A 21447-nucleotide genomic window follows, 5' to 3' on the forward strand; every position below is an offset into this window, starting at 1 on the left:
GCAATGGCCACTTTGTCGTACATTACACATTAATCAAGTGTTCAGTACATTATGTAAGCGATCACAGAAACTGTGCAGTTTTTAATGAAAGTACATACTTACATTTTTTTAACATTAAAATTAAAAAAGGTAAATAAAAAAAGTCCTGCGCTTTATAACAGAGAAGGTTTTTTTTTTTTTTAATATACCGTTCCACTCTACTGTATCATGTATGCGTGGTTTGTAAAATATTCTTGGAATTTACTGCAGGCTGAATTTTACTTGATGAATGTTCTTCCATAATCAGATTCACAAGGATTTCTTAGATTTTCACCTGTTTATGAAAGTTAATCCTCAAACCATTCCAACCCAGTGACATTCTTACCTGCTCCTATTCTAGATTTTTCAAAGGGACATTAAATTAAATTAAATAAAGTGCATGCATACTTTTTATTCTTAATATCTTAATTCTTCGAGTTTACTCATCCCATTTCCAGATCGAGCCAAGGGACCTGTAGTTTTTAACAATACTATGGGCTTATGGGGTTAACAATTAAGATCAACCCTGACAGATGTGCCACTCCATCGCATGGCACAGTGCCACACCATTCATGTGCTCATAACACATCAGTTTACCCGTAACCAGCATATCTTAGAATGGGGGGAAGCTGTGCCACATGGAGAAGATTCACATGAATATTGAAAGAAAAAAATTCAAAACATGCAAATTCCACATGGACAGTGACCAGAATGGGATGTCAACCTTATACTCTGGGGACATCAGCATTATCTATGATATCAAAGGGCCACCCATTCACTTCTAAATGCAAAGTTTCTTGGAGCTTCAGGATATCTAGAAAGCATTCTGCAAAAAGCAGCAGTCAAACCTTGATATAATCTACAATTTAGAGGTCCCAGTGAACCAAAACAGCATGTGTTTGGGATGTGGACTAAGGCTGGATAACATGCAATTAGAGAGGGAATAATTTCTGGCTCTAACTATCTATCTATCATATTGTGCCTTTCATATCTCTCTCTCCATATATACACAGTACATCCGGAAAGTATTCACAGCGCATCACTTTTTCCACATTGTGTTATGTTACAGCCTTATTCCAAAATGGATTTAATTCATTTTTTTCCTCAGAATTCTACACACAACACCTCATAATGACAACGTGAAAAAAGTTTACTTGAGGTTTTTGAAAATTTATTAAAAATAAAAAAACTGAGAAATCCCATGTACATAAGTATTCACAGCCTTTGCTCAATACTTTGTCGATGCACCTTTGGCAGCAATTACAGCCTTAAGTCTTTTTGAATATGATGCCACAAGCTTGGCACACCTATCCTTGGCCAGTTTCACCCATTCCTCTTTGCAGCACCTCTCAAGCTCCATCAGGTTGGATGGGAAGCGTCGCTGCACAGCCATTTTAAGATCTCTCCGGAGATGTTCAATCGGATTCAAGTCTGGGCTCTGGCTGGCCCAATCAAGGACATTCACAGAGTTGTCCTGAAGCCACTCCTTTGATATCTTGGCTGTGTCCTTAGGGTCGTTGTCCTGCTGAAAGATGAACCGTCGCCCCAATCTGAGGTCAAGAGCTCTCTGGAGCAGGTTTTCATCCAGGATGTCTCTGTACATTGCTGCAGTCATTTTTACCTTTATCCTGACTAGTCTCCCAGTTCCTGCCGCTGAAAAACATCCCCACAGCATGATGCTGCCACCACCATACTTCACTGTAGGGATGGTATTGGCCTGGTGATGAGCGGTGCCTGGTTTCCTCCAAATGTAATGCCTGGCATTCACACCAAAGAGTTCAATCTTTGTCTCATCAGACCAGAGAATTTTGTTTCTCATGGTCTGAGAGTCCTTCAGGTGCCTTTTGGCAAACTCCAGGCGGGCTGCCATGTGCCTTTTACTAAGGAGTGGCTTTCATCTGGCCACTCTACCATACAGGCCTGATTGGTGGATTGCTGCAGAGATGGTTGTCCTTCTGGAAGGTTCTCCTCTCTCCACAGAGTACCTCTGGAGCTCTGACAGAGTGACCATCGGGTTCTTGGTCACCTCCCTGACTAAGGCCCTTCTATCCCGTTCACTCAGTTTAGATGGCCAGCCAGCTCTAGGAAGAGTCTTGGTGGTTTCGATCTTCTTCCACTTATGGATGATGGAGGCCACTGTGCTCATTGGGACCTTCAAAGCAGCAGAAAATTTGCTCTAACCTTCCCCAGATTTGTGCCTCGAGACAATCCTGTCTCGGGGGTCTACAGACAATTCCTTTGACTTCATGCTTGGTTTGTGCTCTGACATGAACTGTCAACTGTGGGACCTTATATAGACAGGTGTGTGCCTTTCCAAATCATGTCCAATCAACCGAATTTACCACAGGTGGACTCCAATTATGCTGCAGAAACATCTCAAGGATGATCATTGGAAACAGGATGCACCTGAGCTCAATGGCAAAGGCTGTGAATACTTATGTACTTGTGCTTTCTCAATTTTTTTATTTTTAATAAATTTGCAAAAACCTCAAGTAAACTTTTTTCATGTTGTCATTATGGGGTGTTGTGTGTAGAATTCTGAGGAAAAAAATGAATTTAATCCATTTTGGAATGAGGCTGCAATATAACAAAATGTGGAAAAAGTGATGTGCTGTGGATACTTTCCGGATGCACTGTATGTATGTATGTATGTATATGTGTGTGTGTATATATATATATATATATATATATATATATATATATGTATATATATATGTATATATATATATATATATATGTATATGTATATATATATATATATATATATATATATATATATATATATATATATATATGTATATATATATATATATATATATATATATATATGTATATATATATATATATATATATATATATGTATATATATATATATATATGTATATATATATATATATATGTATATGTATATATATATATATATGTATATATATATATATGTATATATGTATATATATATGTATATATATATATATATATGTATATATATATGTATATGTATGTATATGTATGTATGTATGTATATAAAACAAAGCAGTGGGAAGCTGAGATCTAAAACACCTCTTCTCTTTAAAATATGAGTGACTGAGTGTTTAACAAAAGAAAAAGATTGTTTCATCAGTATAACTAAAACATGGAACTTGACCTTTCATTATGAGTTGGGTTTATTTTCCGTCTAAGTAAGATGTGCACCAAATGATTATCTCTTTTCAGTTCTTATTCTGAGCTTTGTATATTTACTTGAAAATTTGGATCTGTCTTGCAGATTTACAAGAAAGTGACACCCCCTCCCCATCATCATTTCATCTTCATGGCAGACTACCACAAAATCAAAATGTGAAAAAGCCAGTGCATAAAGGAGAGGGTTTGTTACCAGCCCATAGCAAACAATTCTTCACCAGTGGAGATCTTGAAATGCACAAAACAGTTTTTACTGAAGAGAAGCCATATTACTGTTCTGATTGTGGCAAGCAATTTTCTTACAGGAGCACTCTCAAAAACCACATGAAAATCCACACTGGAGAGAAGCCATATTGTTGTTCTGACTGTGGTAAACGATTCTCTACAAGTAGCTATCTTCAGATTCACAGAAGAGTTCATACTGGAGAGAAGCTATACTGCTGTACTGAATGTGGCAAACGATTCTCTAGGAGTGGCCTTCTTCATATACATAGAAGAATTCACACTGGAGAGAAGCCATATTGCTGTTTTGACTGTGGCAAACGATTCCGCACATTTGGCCTGCTTCAGACTCACACTAGAATTCACACGGGAGAAAAGCCATTTGGCTGTACTGACTGTGACAAGCGATTTTGCACCGGTGGTGATCTTCGTAACCACAGGAGAGTTCACACTGGAGAGAAGCCATATTGCTGTTCTGACTGTGGTAAACAATTTACTACAAGTAGCAATCTTCAGACTCACAGAAGGTTTCATACCGGAGAGAAGCCATATTGTTGTTCTGATTGTGGTAAACGATTCTCTACAAGGAGCGACCTTCAAAGTCACAAAAGATTTCATACTGGAGAGAAGCCATATTGCTGTTCTGAATGTGGTAAAGGATTCCGTACCAGTGGTTCTCTTCAAACCCACAGACGGATTCACACTGGAGAGAAGCCATATTGCTGTTCTGACTGTGGGAAACATTTTTCTACAAGTAGCAATCTTAAGACTCACAGTAGATTTCATACTGGAGAGAAGCCTTATTGCTGTTCTGACTGTGGTGAACGATTCTCTACAAGTAGCGACCTTCAAACACACAGAAAATTTCATACTGGAGAGAAGATGAACACAGACGAACAAAGTACAATAAGCTGTGCAGCAGAAGAAAGAATTCAAAATGTTTGATCAGCAGAAAAGAAGAATAAATTGGGCAGACCACAAGTTTGGTGGTAAATACACTGCCCTCCTCCAACAGCCTCATTTGGACCAAGAACTTATCCATACATGGCTCAAGATGGGCGAACAACAACCAAGAGATAATGCCTAATTATGGATACACAAAACAGTGTGGAAACTCTGCAAAAAGTACAACTTACCAGCCATAGAAAGACACCAGGACCAGAACCCCGACCACATAATGGATAATGAGGAGGTGCTAGTAACTTGGGACACACCACTACCACCTGAGAGAAAAATAGAGGCCACAAAACCAGACGTGGTCATCAAGGAAAAATAGCCTGGATAACTCAAGTATCAGTTCCTAATGGCTACACAATTATAAGAATGGAGAGGCAAAAAATAAGAAAAAAGTAGGAAATGCAGTCTGAGCTATGCCAAACATGGGACAAAAAAAAAACCCAGAAATAGTGCCTGTTGTGTTAGAAAACGTTCAGGCACATCTTGACATACAACCAGTAACATTAACTCCTTATGCACTGCAAAAAGAAGCCTCATTAGGAACAATGCAAGTCCTATGACAAGCCCTTGTGGCAAACTTAAGAGAGTGAGAGTAAGCAGTTGAATTAGACTGTCCAGAATAAAACTGAGGTTCACTCCTATTTTGATACTAAGCACACCAAGAAAATTTGCAAAAATTAAGTGAGAGAAGCCATACCGCCATTCTGAAATGTGGTAAATGATTCCATATCACTGGTGCTCTTCAAACCCACATATGGATCCACACTGGTGAGGATGCCTTATTACTGTTCTGATGAGGGCAAATGATTCTGTACCAGTGGCGATCTTCAGAATCACACAAGAATTCATGTGGGAGAAAAGCAATTTAGCTCTTCATCGTTTGCCACAGTTGGGTCTTCAGGGCCACAGGAGAATTCACACTGTAGAGAAGCCATATTGCTGCTCTCAATGTGACAAGCGACTGTGCTACAGTACCAATCCTACGAGACGCATTAGAATCCACAGTGGGGAAAGTAAATAAAAAAAAATGAATGAACACACTCTGAAAATAATTCCAACCTAAAAATGGAAAGGATTCAAATTGGAACATAATCTCTCATTGTGAGATGATGGTGAGGACAATGAATGTCTTGAGAAATTAAACCAAGTAATAGAAGCATAGATGAGTTAAATTAGCAGCAAAATTTACAACTTGCACATACTACACAGTAATCTCAAGAGAACATTGTCCTGGCTATACAGGTGCTGGTCATAAAATTAGTATATCATGACAAAGTTGATTTATTTCAGTAATTCCATTCAAAAAGTGAAACTTGTACATTAGATTCATTCATTACACACAGACTGATGTATTTCAAATGGTTTTTTCTTTTAATTTTGATGATTATAACTGACAACTAATGAAAGTCCCAAATTCAGCATCTCGGAAAATTAGAATATTGTGAAAAGGTTCAATATTGAAGACACCTAGTGCCACAATCTAATCAGCTAATTAACTCAGAACACCTGCAAAAGCCTTTAAATGGTCTCTCAGTCGAGTTCTGTAGGCTACACAATCATGAGGAAGACTGCTGACTTGACAGTTGTCCAAAAGACGACCATTGACACCTTGCACAAGGAGGGCAAGACACAATAGGTCATTGCTAAAGAGGCTGGCTGTTCACAGAGCTCTGTGTCCAAGCACATTAATAGAGAGGCAAGGGAAGGACAAGATGTGGTAGAAAAAAGTGTACAAGCAATAGGGATAACCGCACCCTGGAGAGGATTGTGAAACAAAACCCATTCAAAACTGTGGGGAGATTCACAAAGAGTGGACTGCAGCTGGAGTCAGTGCTTCAAGAACCACCAGGCACAGGCGTATGCAAGACATGGGTTTCAGCTGTCGCATTCCTTGTGTCAAGCCACTCTTGAACAAGAGACAGCGTCAGAAGCGTCTCGCCTGGGCTAAAGACAAAAAGGACTGGACTGCTGCTGAGTGGTCCAAAGTTATGTTCTCTGATGAAAGTAAATTTTGCATTTCCTTTGGAAATCAAGGTCCCAGAGTCTGGAGGAAGAGAGGAGAGGCACAGAATCCACGTTGCTTGAGGTCCAGTGTAAAGTTTCCACAGTCAGTGATGGTTTGGGGTGCCATGTCATCTGCTGGTGTTGGTCCATTGTGTTTTCTGAGGTCCAAGGTCAACGCAGCCGTCTACCAGGAAGTTTTAGAGCACTTCATGCTTCCTGCTGCTGACGAACTTTATGGAGATGCAGATTTCATTTTCCAACAGGACCTGGCACCTGCACACAGTGCCAAAGCTACCAGTACCTGGTTTAAGGACCATGGTATCCCTGTTCTTGATTGGCCAGCAAACTCGCCTGACCTTAACCCCATAGAAAATCTATGGGGTATTGTGAAGAGGAAGATGCAATACACCAGACCCAACAATTCAGAAGAGCTGAAGGCCACTATCAGAGCAACATGGGCTCTCATAACACCTGAGCAGTGCCACAGACTGATCGACTCCATGCCACGCCGCATTGCTGCAGTAATCCAGGCCAAAGGAGCCCCAGCTAAATATTGAGTGCTGTACTTGCTCATACTTTTCATGTTCATACCTTTCAGTTGGCCAACATTTCTAAAAATACTTTTTTTGCATTGGTCATAATTGATATTCTAATTTTCCGAGATACTGAATTTGGGATTTTCATTAGTTGTCGGTTATAATCATCAATATTAAAAGAAATAAACATTTGAAATACATCAGTCTGTGTGTAATGAATGAATCTAATATACAAGTTTCACTTTTTGAATGGAGTTACTGAAATAAATCACCTTTGTCATGATATTCTAATTTTATGACCAGTACCTGTACATATACAGACTTAGAAGATTTAATATAAATAGAAAATGCACCAATTAATGCCCTTAAATGGGTAAAAATACGTAAAAAGGCAGAAGTGTCCCCAACAATTTGAACAAACTGAATCAGGGATAACTTATTGGACCTCCTCAAGACAGACAAGTTCAAAATACTACACAGAAGGGAGGACGTTGTTAACCAGCACTGAATACATCCTGATATTTAGAGTAGGCAGGACCGGGTAATCTATAAATCATCTGGCAGTCCCAGGGCTTTGGAACGTCCAATTGGGTAGAAGAAAATTTCTATTAAATGAACATAAAACCAAAATTTCCTATATGCACTTTGTAACAAGAGAAGGTGAAAGTGTTGGGGCTCCTTGTGGCAAACCCCATATAACTGGATAAAGGACAAAAAAAATAAACTCAACTTCAGTCATACTTAGACCAGAGTCCTTTCAGGTTACTGACAAAGATGGTAGCTCCTCCAGTTCTGACATATTTGGGCCGAAGGAGACAGGTTCCAGATAAGCAGACCCCAAAAGTGATGTTGAAAGAGAAGAGCTGTCAATCTTCCCTTCTGCACAAGGAGGACATGAGAGGCCGTGATCAAACGGTACCAACCTCTGGATTAGTGGAGAATGATCCATCACCAAAGCCCTTAAACTGTCTCACATGCACATGACAACAGCAAGTCATTTACAAAACTAGATTTATATCCCAAAGTCCAATAATGGCTAGAGTTTCATAGATGAGGAAAGGAGGAGGAGGTTGGGAGCTGGCACTGATAGTGCTTTAGCAAACCCACTCACACCAAACCATCTGGATTGGGACCCAAGTGCAGTGATGACGCCACAACACCACACTGGTACAGTGTCCGGTTTTCTTTACGGTGGCTGCAGTGCCACCCCCAAGATATCCCTGTAAGTTGGAGGATCTGCCTGAGTGCTGGATGCAGATTAACGTCATTGGCAAGATGGAGCAATTGCAGGTTAAGGGCCTTGCTCAAGGGTCCAATGGAGTAGAGTCACTTATGAGAGGAAAGAGAAAAAGGAAATTTGATACAATCACAATATATCTGACAAAATAGGGAACACATAAATGAATGGTTGCATCGGTTTTCTGAATCAAAACTTTCCTTCCTCTCGATGTCCTGTCTAATACCATCACCCCTGTGAGTTAAAGAAAAGGCACTGCATGTGCTAAGGAGGAGGAAAAAATTTTAAATATAAAAACATCATGTGTACTCGGTAAACTAAACTCCTGTCACAGTCACGGACAGACGAGACCGTATTGAGACATGACGCAGCATTGCTGTTTTAAATGAACGCCATGACTTGAGAATTTAGACTGGACTGACACCTGCCATAATCACAGGTCAGAAGAGGCAAACGGAGAGCAAAAAGAGAAAAGTGACTGGTGGTTGTCATGTATGAAATGTCTTCAAAGGTAATGAATGCTCTTAGACTTCTTCTTGAGAGTCTCTAGTTGAAACTTTGTAATCCAAGAACAGCTTGCAGTTGTTGTTTAAAAAAAAAAGTTTGATGAAGACTGAAGCCCCCCACCCTAGTTTTCATGTTTTATTATTGAGACCCTACCTTTGCCGTATAAAGAGACTGAAGATTCTTTTAGTAAACTAAACTCTTGAGCGTCAGCCTCTTAGGGAGTACAACTGATTGAGCGATAGACTTGTCATCTGGAGCTCCTCTACCTAAAGGGAACATTTGATTGCACTGTCAAGGCCAAAGACCAAGACCATGGAGGAATGTCCTAGAAATGATCTCCAAAAGCAGCTTCATTAGACCTCCAGCAGGCCAGCATGATGTTTGTTTTTCTTGTTTAAAATATTGTAATTTACATCTGTGTATTGATTTTCAGGAATTCAATTAAAAGTTAAAAAGCAAACAACTCCCTCCATTGCTTCCACCTTTACTTAAGCAGGTCACAATTGTTTGTACTGTAAATGTGATAATTATACTGTAACTTGTATTATGTTATGCATTAAAGAAGCTGAAGAATAGAAGACAACTTTCATCAACACCATCGGACGATATGAATCCTGTGTGACGCCCAATGGGTGAGCCAGAGTACCTGCTGTCTTTGAATTATTCGTTAATGACATTTGTAGGGATGTTCATGTTGGTGTATATTATTGATGTATTTATTTTCTCTCAATGCATTGATCAGTATGTGAACATGTTTGGAAGGTCTTATCTAGGCTATCTCTCTATTATAAAAAAAAAAAAATCCTGGAGAGAAACAGTAGGGTGACGATACGTGATCTTCACGTTAAGATCACAGAAGACACTTAAAAGACCCGCGAGACTAAAGAGATTGGCCACGGAGCGTCTCGTGGGGACCTTAAACATGAGACTTTGTGCCAAGAGATTGGCCGAGGACCTTCTCGTGATGACGTAGAACATGAGATTCTTGCAAGACACGCCCTACTTACAAATAAATAAGAGCAAAGGCAGACAGCAAACACACTCAGTCATGTTTTGGCTTTGAGCACACAAAGATCCAGGGCTCTCAGCGCATATAAAGTGTATAAGGACAATATGTTATAAATGAAATGTAGACGACTAAGCAAAGAAGAAAGCAACGTGGAGAAAAGAGACTCAAAAGTGTTGGAGAGACAAAAAAGAAAAATAATCCAGGTGCAAATTCAGAAAAGAAGTTAAGTAATCATCAGCCCGGAAAAAGTGGAATTGGAAAAAAAAAATTACGTTCAATCCGGACATTGACGCTATACACACGCAGAGCACGTTAGAGATTATGAAAGCAGTGGGATTCGAAAGGCTCAAAAAAAATAGCGCGATACACATGTGGAGAAAGTTAAAGAATATGAAAGTAGGAAGATTAGAAAGTATAAAAAAAAAAAAAGTAAAGATCACAGGCGCGCAAACAAATGGAAATTATTACTCGTAAAAGGGAAAATAATCACCACGGACCAGGTGTCATTAAAAAAAAGAATTAATAAAGCGAGATCAGAAATAAAAGACAGTAGAAAACAAAGTAAAACGTCATAAAGAGGTTAAAAAAACAAAGGGGGCCAAACACATGCAGAGCAGGTTAGAGATGATGAAAACTGGAATTCAAAAGACTCAAAAAAAACGTTGGCGTGAATCACATGCAGAGTGAGATACAGAATATGAAAGCAGAAAAAAACGACAGTGTCAAAACAAAAGAAATTAAACATCATATTAGCAGAAAGAAAGAGAAATAACGAAAAGGCGAATAGAGATCGAATATATGGACATAGGCGATATGTCAGAAGTATGTAAATATTGTAAGGCTCTGAAGTTTAAGTCAAGAGAATTTCATGCATTTATTGGTTACTTTGCCAAAACAAATTAACTGCTGATGATGTTGATCATTTTGTCGGTGCTGAAATTACAAACAGAGAAACCTATCCTGAATTAAAAAAGATTCAGCACGTTGGGACTCAAAAGATTCCAAATATTGTTTTTACAGAAGTTCTGAAGCAAAAGTAAAACTAATGAAATAGCAAACATTCAAGGAAATAAAAACCTTAAAAGTGTGTATCCGGAAAAACAAAAATGGGGCTTGGCGAGCAAAGCCCCCAAGTTTAAAACAATTTCTTAAAAGTAGAATTTAACCAATCAGCTCTTGTCTTTGTATCAGAGCAAAGATACCCCCGTTTAGAATTGAGAGGGTCCTGAGAGTTTAAACCAAGCACAGTGTTTCGCAGGATTTTGCCTCCTAAATGCAGACGGCCTGTTATTGAATCGAAACCTTAATATATTTGGCAAGTTTTAAGGATTTTCTGTCACATATGGACATGAAGGTCCACAGGGCTCTATTGTAAGCTATAAGAACAGACAAACGGTTTTTTGAAATTTATAAAAAAAAAAAAAAGCTTCTCTTTAGAACGCAGGTTGATGTGGTAATAAATATATAGCATGATTTGGAAGAAAGAGCTTTGACTTGGCAAAAGTACCAAACTTGTGTGAAATTCCTTCTGCATTGTTTAATTTGAATGTTTGGACTTGAACCCCCTTCAGGAGTTTTCTTGCCATTTTCATGGTGGCAGTTGTCACTTAATCAACAGGTCATTATTTAAGATGTTTTTTATATGAACAGGTTTTCTTTGTATTTGCTCTCTGAAATACACATGGCCATCACAGTTCACAGCCTCAGCTACTCTGAAGTTTTCACCTTATTTTTAAGTGTTCAGCTATGCTATTTACATTCACATCAAATATTTTATGAACATATTTTAACCATTATATTGTACATTTGAGTCTTAAAAATGAGCTAAACCATTAAAGACATCTGTAAAACCTTAGGATGACCTAAATCAACTATCTGTAATATCAACACCACACATTGGTGTGCTTAGCAATCATAAAGGGACTGGTAGGCCAAGGAAGACCTCCACTACGGAGGACAGAAGAATCCTCACTATGGTCAAGAAAAAGCCCCCAATGCCTGTCTGACATGTCATACACAATCTCCAGGGGGCCGATGTGTGTCAGAGACAACTATCTGCAGAAGACTTCACGAATAGAACAGAAGATGCACTGCAAGATGAACAGAACGGCCAGATTAATTTGTGAAAAAGGGCTGGAGGACAAATGAGCCTCCGAGTGATTGCAAGACCAATGTGTGGAGTCATAAAGGAACTTCAAGATCCAAAGCAGACCACATATGTTAAACATGGTGGAGGCAGGGAGTGTTATGGCTTGGACGTGTATGGCTACCACACGTTCTGGCACACTTCTCTTCATTGATGGAGCTGCTGACAACAGTAACACCATAAGCTGTGATGCATTGAGAAACATCTGATCTACACAAGGTCCAATAAATGCCTCTAAACTCACTGCATGGCACTTCATCCCATAAGATAAGCGAGCCAAGCAAGGAAAAGAGTATTGCCAAAAACAAAAATTGAAAGTCGGTGACTGGTTTGGCCATTCGAATCAAGTTGAGCAGGCCTTTCCAAGGCAAAAAAAAACCCCACACACTTAAGCAGGAGCTGAAAATGGCTGCCTTAGCAAAGCACCAGATACATCCTCAGCAACTGCTGCTGAAGAATCAGACTTCAGTCATTACAGGCAATGTGACAAAGCACTAAATATGACCACTTTAAATTTGTGTCATTGCCATCTATGTTGCTGCAGAGAAATGGGTTGGGGAGAGAAGAGGAGGGAGATGTACCGTGTCAAGAGTGTCATTTCTTCATGCTGCGAAGCAAATGTATGCAAACCTCCTTAAATGAAGGTCTGCAATAGACATTGTATGCCTTTACTACCAAAATAGATTAAGCAAACAAGACAATGAGAAACATTGACTGTGCTTTTCTGTATGCAGATGGTGTGGCTGAATGAATTTAGAGTCCCAGGACTGGATTTGGGAACCACAGGTCTTGATCAAGCCATTTCAATTAAACTCCAGTACCAATCTGTTCAGAAATCACAGCAAGTTTATAATTGTGCCAAATCTGAAAGATCAGGTATATTTGAGGCTGAAGATGGAATCCTCATTACTTAGAGAACCGGGCTCATTTGTGGTGATGTGCCCAAACTCCCTTTTCTAGAAAGTGGCATCTCATTTGTTAAATAATCATGTAGACCTTCAAGCTATAGGATGGAGACCTGGAACAATCTGATCTATAATCCTAGGCAACCCTTGATCTAGTGACCATGCATGGGAAACCATCCAATAGTGCAATCCTGATCTTGGTGAATGAATTAAACAAGTGCAAACCAACACAATAGAGCAGACAGCGATACAAGATTTAAAATTTTATTGCTTAGTATTAGCAATGCCCTTTGCTTTTCTGTAGGCAAAGAATAGTACAGCCACACATGAGACAGCCAGGACACCTACAACAGCACCAAGGATGGAATAGTGGAATTGGGAGCCTGCAAAAGAGAAAAAGACTTTAGTATAAAATTGAAACATGGCTTGCATTTAGGCTATTGAATGAAGTTACCTGCAGAGCCTTTATCTTGCTGGCTAGACAGGGACTGAGATACAGAAGACAAAGGAGAGACCTGCTCCAGAAAAAGAGGGCCAACAGAAATGGTCTCCTTCCATCCAGCTGGTGCACTCACTTCACCTGAAAAATACAATTGCAGCTTGTCTATCCCAGGTTGGACACTGAAGGAGTCTGCTGGTGAGGTCACTTACTTGCTCTCCTGGGTCTGTGTTTTGGGGCACCAGAGCCCCTCCTGAAGGGAGGGGGGTTGGCACAGCTTGTGTCACAGCAGCTACAGACAGCATTGTCTCCATCCACTGAGCTCCACCTGAAAGCACAGCCACCAATCACAATCTGCCACCTCATCTGAACAGCTGCACCCTCATCCTCCCAGTCAGTCACTTACTGGCTCAGTGCAGAGTTGTATGAACAATCCTTATTCAAAGGATCAGCATTAGCAGACACCAAGGTCACCTTCAGATGGCAGGTAATGAAGATCTGAAAGTAGACATGCAAGAGTCTACAGTCACACCTGGGTGATTTCATGGGATTCCTCCAAAAGAGATGGGATGAAAGGACTCACCGAACTAGTAGTCAGACCATAAAACCTGAAGGCATCCAGCTGGAACTGCATTACAGACTGGGCAACTCTGGGGGACATGAACTGGGAATTGGAGCCTGTCAGTTGGCTGTCTAAGAAACACCTGCAATACACAAGAGGGACCATAGCATTGTGTTTCCAGACCAAGATCTAGTCAGACTATTACTCACACCCACCCATTATTCCCAATGAAGGTGTAGGCCGGGGCAGACGCATTGGACCCAGGAGTGGCCACACAGCTGTCCACAAAGACACGGAGAGGCTCATGGTTAGTGCTGTCCACAGATGCTTGAAGGTTAATGAGGTCTCCTAGGAAGAAGGTGTTGGATGGACTCGGCCCACTCCAGTCACCTGCAGACAGGAATGTTACAAGGTGTTCAGATCACATCAGTGCAAATGGAAAGTAGGATTTTTAAATGTGTACACTTACTGCTCATTATAACAAGCGAGAAGCCCAGAATATCCTCAGCAGATATCGTGGAGGTGTAGGGAACCCAAGTGGGGTTTAAGGCATTGCTGCTGACATTGTGGAGCCTGGGTTGGGAAAAATAAGGATGTCAGCATTAATACCAAGCTCCAAACTGATTCAATGCCATGCTATATTGATCACCTCTTTCTAATGCATGCTACGAGAATCTATCCCAACATGGCTATAATGCAGAAGCAGTTTCCATGTGGCATCTTTTACCTGTTGTATTGGCATTCAATCTGCACCACAGCTGGATTTGTTCTTACAATGGGAAGACCATCAATTGGAGAAGGATTGTAGTCAAGGGTGAAGGTGTAGGTTATAACAGCTCCCAGCATCTAAAGAGAAGATGCAACAATTTAGGACTATTCAGCAGACAATACTAAACCATAAGAGCAAAATTCTAGTTTGGACTCTACAGACACTTTACAAGGCAATTATCCCGAGGGGTTATAAACTGCAATGATTAACAGCAGATTGTTTGCAAAAGAACCAATAGTAGTGATTAGGTTTAAAAGGTGAAGTATTTAATGTTGTATTAGATAGATGTAGAAAAGGATGACTGCTGGCCAAAAGGCAGTCACCTAAAAAGACTTTAAAATTGGTGCTAAAGCAGATGTCCAAGCAATACAGCTGTCCCACAATTTGTCTATATAGGAGACTAGAACTTATAGCAGAGTTCATCACATACATCTATGTTTCAGTATAGCTTTCCAGTGTGAAATCCAATGCTGTGGATGAAGAAATTGATGAAACATACGCAAATTGAGGCTTTCAGCTTGACTGTACAGATTTAAAATCTCTTCAAAAACTCTGCAGTATTGCAAAGCACCATTTGACAGATCAATAAACTTTAGTCAGGCCAAGCCATGTACACCTCTTGATGTCTGGAGTAGAAGATTAAATCGCTACATTAACGGCATTTTGGCCAGAGCTCCTACAATGGGGACCTGCAGAGACCTTAGCCCGTGCATACTGAAATTTTAAAGATCAAAACGAGCCAGTTGGGTCTAATTGTCCAGTCTAAGATCCTATGGAACAATTCTTCAGCTCTTGCATTTTTGCATTGGTCGAGACTGGAGCGGTTTTTAGCGCTAGTGTAATACAACCATTGCCTCGTTATCCATGTAAAACTATCACCAGGTTCTTTGCGTTTGAATTCCGGCTGCGTTTTAAGCCAGAACTTAACCTTGAGGGCTGCGTTTCCAACTTGCCACACTAATCACTGTACAAGTCAAATTTCGACCGACTTCCAGACTCCCTAAACACGCACATGTGCCCACATACATTAGAACAATCTAGACGAGAACATGCCATTCAGCCTGAACAAAGCTCGCCAGTCCATACATATACATACACACACACACACAAAACCCACACCCCTACACCACACACACGTCGAGCTTGGAGACCGTAAAGTCTGTCTAGCACACTACTTGGTATTTTCAGACACTTGGGATAAACACTTCACTGTGCGAAGTTTACCCTTAACCAAGAACACTGACGCAGCTAACTTAATTTTACTTATTTATACAGGTCACGAGTTGGCATACACCACAGATAAGCCCACATTATGTGCCCAGATACCTTAACTGCCCAAGTCTAATCTCCTTCCAATGCAATGCCAACGCCTATGAGTAGTCATTTACGTGTAATAAAAGGAGTTTCACAGCGGAGTAGCCAAGATCTCGTTAACTCGTGCCTGATCAATTGCGACTTGGGCGCAAAAACGTTACACGAACATAAACCAGACCTGAGCCACATACAAGAGCTTTCAGTAACGGTAATCTTGAAATAAATGTTAGGAAAAGGAGTGCGAGAGCACTGAAGCCACTCACCTCCACGGTGCTCCCACAGCCCTGCAGAGGGGCTTCAATCACAAAGGGCTGAGCACCGGCCGGGCTGGTGACTCCACATCCACCCATGGAAAGATCAGAAGGCTGCACCGGCTTTTGGATGCCCAACAAGTCCGGACTGATGGTGACGATCACCTCACTGTCGGTGCACTGAGCGGTTACGGTCTGCGGGGCGCCAACTCTCGGCTCAACATAATGCATGACCGCGGGCTTCTGCTGCTTTGCGATAAGCTTCCGTCCTTTAAAACGGGGCTGAGCAAAAGCATCGCAGAGGAAACAGAGCAGCAACACTACGGCTATCGGACCCTTGTCTTTACACCCCATTTTGAAACAACAAAGGGAGAAAATCAGCTAAGCGCAATAAAGGATGAGGCGCAGCTCAGTCTTTATATACACGAATGAAGGCGGTTGACTTCTTAAGGTTAATAACACGTGTGGAGAGAAAGATCACCAATCGCGGTGGAAATTAACAAGACACTGCAAATACTGAAGTTAATTGCGGCAAGGAGACAATAAAATTAGAATCACAAATTGAAACAGCCGAAAATGCGTAAGATCATCAGAGGCAGTAACTTGACAGTTCTTATGTAGAACACGGGGCAAGCAATTGGGGTTTTAAAGCTCTCGGTAACTAAAATCAAAAAATATATTTACTTTACGTAAATGAAGAATAAAGTGTACTAAATTTTAAATGTTAAGTGTGATGTCTTGAAGAAGTTTCACTTAACGAGTATTGTGGGCGTTTGGTTACATTGCAAAGTAACATGTAAGACTACACTGTAAACCCGAACAAGTTAGCAAAACTTAAAAAAAAATGAGGCAATAAGTTGCAACAAAAAAATGAAGTTAATTAACTTAAAATGTTAATTTTTTCAAACCTATTTTTTTGAGTAAGTGACTTGTAATATTTAACTCAAGTTAAATTGAATTACTGCATATTTATACTCAAATATTTTAGTAATGTGTAATGATAATTAAAAATGTTATTCTCAGATCAAATTAAGAAAGTGTAACTTAAAAAATTATAAGTTAAAAGCATCTAAAGACAAAATTTATTAGTTGTAATTGCACCTTTAATTAAATAAAACTCAGGTATGTACTGTTGTCATTCAAAAGTTTTATTTTAAACATTTACTGCAACATTAATAAAATGCTATAATAAAAATACAAAACATACACAGACATGGTGCTACAGGTTACATAAAATAGCATAACTTTTTTAAATTTTAATCTTTACTACTTCTTATGGCTATACCTTTCTGCGTCAGATCTAATGCTCTGGATTACAGGATTTTAGTGTTCCTAATTGTGCCATTATGCTACAGATTCTAAAAATTTTCATACTGAAGGACAATTTAATACGTGCACAACATTTGTGGCGAGACAGAGTGAAACAGGCAACATTTCACAACTATTGTGACTCAGTATATTACATATCAAGCTAATTTCCAAAAGTGCAATTTTTCCATATAATTCTCTAAAGCAGTGGTTCTCAACCTGTGGGGCAGGCCCCCCTAGGGGGGCACGAAGTAACAAAAAGGGTGGCGTGAAGATGTGAAAAAAAGAATACGAGAATCAAAAATATGAAAAATACATCTATTGAAACCAAAACAAATTAACTTAACTACATTCTGACACTAGAACAATAAATATAGAGTTAGATAAATGTCAGTAAAACTTAAGTAGGTATAATAAAATATTCATCTACATTTCAAAAAAAAATTGGGGGGGGGGGGGCGATTAAAACTGTTATGAAAACTCGGGTCGCAAATACTTAAAGGTTGAGAAACGCTGCTCTAAAGGCTTGACATCAATATCGTTTACACTTTCTCAGATCAGTTTCTAGGTATTGACCATCAAATCATTCTTGAGAGTCTGCAGTCTGGGTGACAGTTTGCCATCTTCCAAACTAAGCGAAGTCTTTTGAAAGAATTCAAAAGTGTTTGTCAGTCCTGTGGGATAACTAAGATGTAGAGCATATATGAGACTGAACATTACCACAAGGGCATCCACAAATCTGAGAAGGGTCATCACAACTTCACTTTCAATAACAACCAAGAATTCTTCAGATTGGTAGTGACCTGGGGCCTCATGTATAAACGGTGCGTACGCACAGAAATGTTGCGTAAGAACTTTTCCAAGTTCAAATCGCGATATATAAAACCTACACTTGGCGTAAAGCCACGCACTTTTCCACGGTACCTCATGCCTTGTCATACGCAAGTTCTCCGCTCGGTTTTGCAAACTGGCGGCACCCAGCGTCAAAGCAATGGTACTGTTCTTGTGTGATTACTCATTATTTTCATGACGCTGCTTTATAAATACACCGAAACTAACCGCATATTGTTTATTAGTGTAATGCATCTGATTGTAATTAGCTCGTAACAATATAATGGTAGAGGGAACAGCCATAGTATTCCAAATACCAAAACTGCTTTAGCGTTGTTACACTCACTTCTTCTTCTTCTTCTTCTTCTTCAGCTTCTTTCAGCTCCTCCCGTTAGGTAAACTTGCACTATAGTTATAATATCGCACAACCTGAGCCACTTTATAAAGCTTGTATTTACATATGATTACGATATCATTTTTAAGGTGAAATGTAGCAAAATATGTTTATTAAATTATACAGATAAAACTTTAACTTCATTTAAATAATCTATATTCTTCACTGGGAGTGTCGTTAAGGATAGAATAATTAAACATGTACTACGAAGATATTTCAATGTTCCTTAAACGTTTTAAAGAATCGGCGCTAAGCTTACAGATGGCTTAACGTCTATTACAGAGCTGATTGTGTGGCGATCGGTTACTTGGGGAAAGAACAGCACTGACTGCAGTGACGGCTACGCCAATATACTGTATATTGAATTTAACACAGAAAGAGAACATAACAACACAGCGACAAATTTCGGCAAAAGTTAAATGCTTGTGTCATGAGCACGAGGCAGCTATGCAGTGTCCACAACGGACGTGGCCATCCACCGTGATAAGCTACCTTACTGACGGGCGGGCGAAGGAGCCACCGATTCTTCCTCTGCCCAGTGCCACCACAAGCTTAGAGCCGCCCCTGAGTACTGCTGCAATAAATTATTTCATCGAAGTGAAACACATGTTTAATAACGTGCTTTAGCTCCTATCATCATGAAAATGACATCACGTATACATCTCAGTATTTTAGTTATTCAGAGAGCTGTAATATCACGAATGTCATGGATTCTGTGTCCAGTTGGAGGAAGAGAGCCGGTTTAAAAAGCAAGTAGTGATTCACACACATTGAGCACATAGAAGATCAAATACAAAACAAAGCATTTAACGTGCTACTTTAATTACGATGTGATTTGAGAAACTGGTTAATTAAACGATTTTAAAATGAAGTTTATGATGTTCTACTTTAATGACAAAATAAACTACGTGATTCAAGTGGAAATGTCAAGATTGAAGTGGACATTTCGTGCTTTTTCCCCACTGTGTGCCTATTTTTTTTCTCTGTACCCTAATAAACTTTCATAAGACACTCAGACAGTGGTCTACAACTCTTCTTTTCACGGCGACTTTGATATGTGACTTCTTTTTTATTTCCGGCACGGTGCGATTTTGTGGATGTGAGCTTTCAAGTTTCTCCAACACGCTATGTCACTCGATCAACTTCCTTTTGTTGATTATACCACGGCTTATTTGAACAAATAGTATGTTTTTCCTTTGCCTCCACTTGGTATTCGCTGAAATTCTTATGTATCCCCTGTGCTTTTCCCATTCTCTTTTCACAGAACGCCGAGCTTAAAGGCGATTTATACTGATTTGCATATTCATAGAGGCACACAGCAAAATCTAAAGTGTTAATTTCACACCTACGGTGTTAATTTTAACTCTTTTTCAGAGTTTATATAGGTCCACACCAAATCAAGTTAAAGTTACACTTTGTGTAGTGTTACATTTTCCACACTTGTCAGGTGTTGAAATCAACACCATACGAGTTAACTTTTTAACACTAGTAGTGTTTTGAACATACAGTTGATGTAAACTAAATTCCTGCTGGTGTTAAAAAATAACTCTTACGGTGTTGATTTTAACACCTGACAAGTGTGGAGTGTCAAAATGTTAATAGTGAGTGTTAGTACAGTATATCTGGCATTGTATTATTTTAGATGCAATATTAAGTTACTGCACCTCATTTAATTTAGAAGCTAATGTCACATTAAAGTTTCATGTATACGCATTATACACCAGATTTAAAAAAAAACAAGAATTAAGACTTTTCAGCATTTTAATAAATAAAAAAGCCCAGTCTCAATGGCAATTTATACAGGATACAAGGGTTAATTTACATATTTGCACATTTACATATAGGTTACGGCTGCTATTCATCCTTTTGTGCAAACACTGCTCTGTGACACTGAGCTCATCAACATGCACGGCAATTGTGTAAAAAATAAATAAGTGCTAGTGGTGATCATTTAAAAAGGACAGCATTAAATAACGCTCTAGACATTTGCTAGAGATTCTTCATAGGAGACGTTGAAAATGTAATGAACTTTGAAAGTTCATCAATGGCACTCAGGGCGGAGGTTCCTGCACAAGGGATGAGCTGCTTGTCCACAACCACATAAAAATTGTCGATCCTGTTGTCGGTTTATCCTACTGTAAGTAGGTATGGTTGGTGACCTTCTCTCCTGCTGAAATGTTCTTAAATGCTGGTACAGGACGATAAAAAATGACGCATGATGCATTTAATAAATACACAGCAATTTCAAAACAGAACAGAATAATTGAATACATTAAACACTTTAAACAATGAATAACATTCTATCAGGTTGAAAATATGAAAAGTGCTACAACTAAAAGTTAACACAGTAAGTATGGAGGTTGTCAGCAATTACATCTTACAAGTGTTTGTAATTCATGTCATGTTCAAAGGGAAGAAGATAATATGCTAGAAAGCAGAGACAAGTACAGATCACTGCGATATGGCTAAAATTGATATTAAATTTACATGTCACCAATAAGACTAAAAAATTAAACATTACATATTGGTCTTGGGTTAAAAGCAAGAGAACAACTTCCTTCAGTACCAATCAACCAAAAAAAATCTATGACTGTACAACACATTACAAAGACGTTGATCTTGTATTAGTAAATGTACCTTATGTAAATGTACAAGCCTGTCAACAGCCTCAGTTCGACTGATTGTAGCCTCGTTCCTCCCTGCAGAAGATGGTAACAAATAAAACAGCAGCAAGAAAGAGGAAATGTCGCTGTTACAGTCTGATGGAAAATGAGAAGGGGTCAATGCTCAGAAATATGAATTAGTATGTAGAACAGAGAGCCTCGCCTGTCATTTAAAATTTCAAAATACTACTTACC

The 21447-nt window shown here is 39.3% G+C and overlaps 3 protein-coding genes across 5 annotated transcripts in view; 1 reads left to right on the forward strand and 2 right to left on the reverse strand.

Annotated features, from left to right (window-relative positions):
* LOC120533205 (zona pellucida sperm-binding protein 3-like) overlaps positions 1-16467 on the reverse strand; it is a 90995-nt gene extending 74528 nt beyond the window's left edge. Inside the window, exons 1-9 of one of the 2 annotated variants that reach the window (XM_039759965.1) lie at positions 16069-16466; positions 14450-14568; positions 14192-14295; positions 13938-14112; positions 13744-13864; positions 13567-13658; positions 13373-13488; positions 13176-13301; positions 12972-13104 (exon numbers count right to left, since the gene is read on the reverse strand). In XM_039759965.1, the coding sequence (XP_039615899.1) occupies positions 12986-13104; positions 13176-13301; positions 13373-13488; positions 13567-13658; positions 13744-13864; positions 13938-14112; positions 14192-14295; positions 14450-14568; positions 16069-16410 (1314 nt within the window). In that variant the 5' untranslated portion in view covers positions 16411-16466 and the 3' untranslated portion in view covers positions 12972-12985. Of the gene's footprint in view, positions 1-12971; positions 13105-13175; positions 13302-13372; positions 13489-13566; positions 13659-13743; positions 13865-13937; positions 14113-14191; positions 14296-14449; positions 14569-16068 lie in introns of those variants that run through there. The other variant, XM_039759967.1, reaches the window with a different exon arrangement.
* The window catches only part of LOC120533207 (zona pellucida sperm-binding protein 3-like), a 116510-nt gene that overhangs the window by 74962 nt on the left and 20101 nt on the right, over positions 1-21447 (reverse strand). The gene's annotated exons all lie outside the window — the stretch shown is intronic.
* Positions 1-21447, forward strand: part of LOC120533236 (zinc finger protein 345-like) — a 65309-nt gene that overhangs the window by 5887 nt on the left and 37975 nt on the right. The window contains exon 3 of the mRNA XM_039760017.1: positions 3284-4240. Coding sequence (XP_039615951.1) covers positions 3284-4240 — 957 coding nt within the window. The remainder of the gene's footprint in view (positions 1-3283; positions 4241-21447) is intronic.

Source organism: Polypterus senegalus, chromosome 8 (genome assembly GCF_016835505.1).
Source record: "Polypterus senegalus isolate Bchr_013 chromosome 8, ASM1683550v1, whole genome shotgun sequence".
NCBI classification, from domain to species: Eukaryota; Metazoa; Chordata; class Cladistia; order Polypteriformes; family Polypteridae; genus Polypterus; species Polypterus senegalus.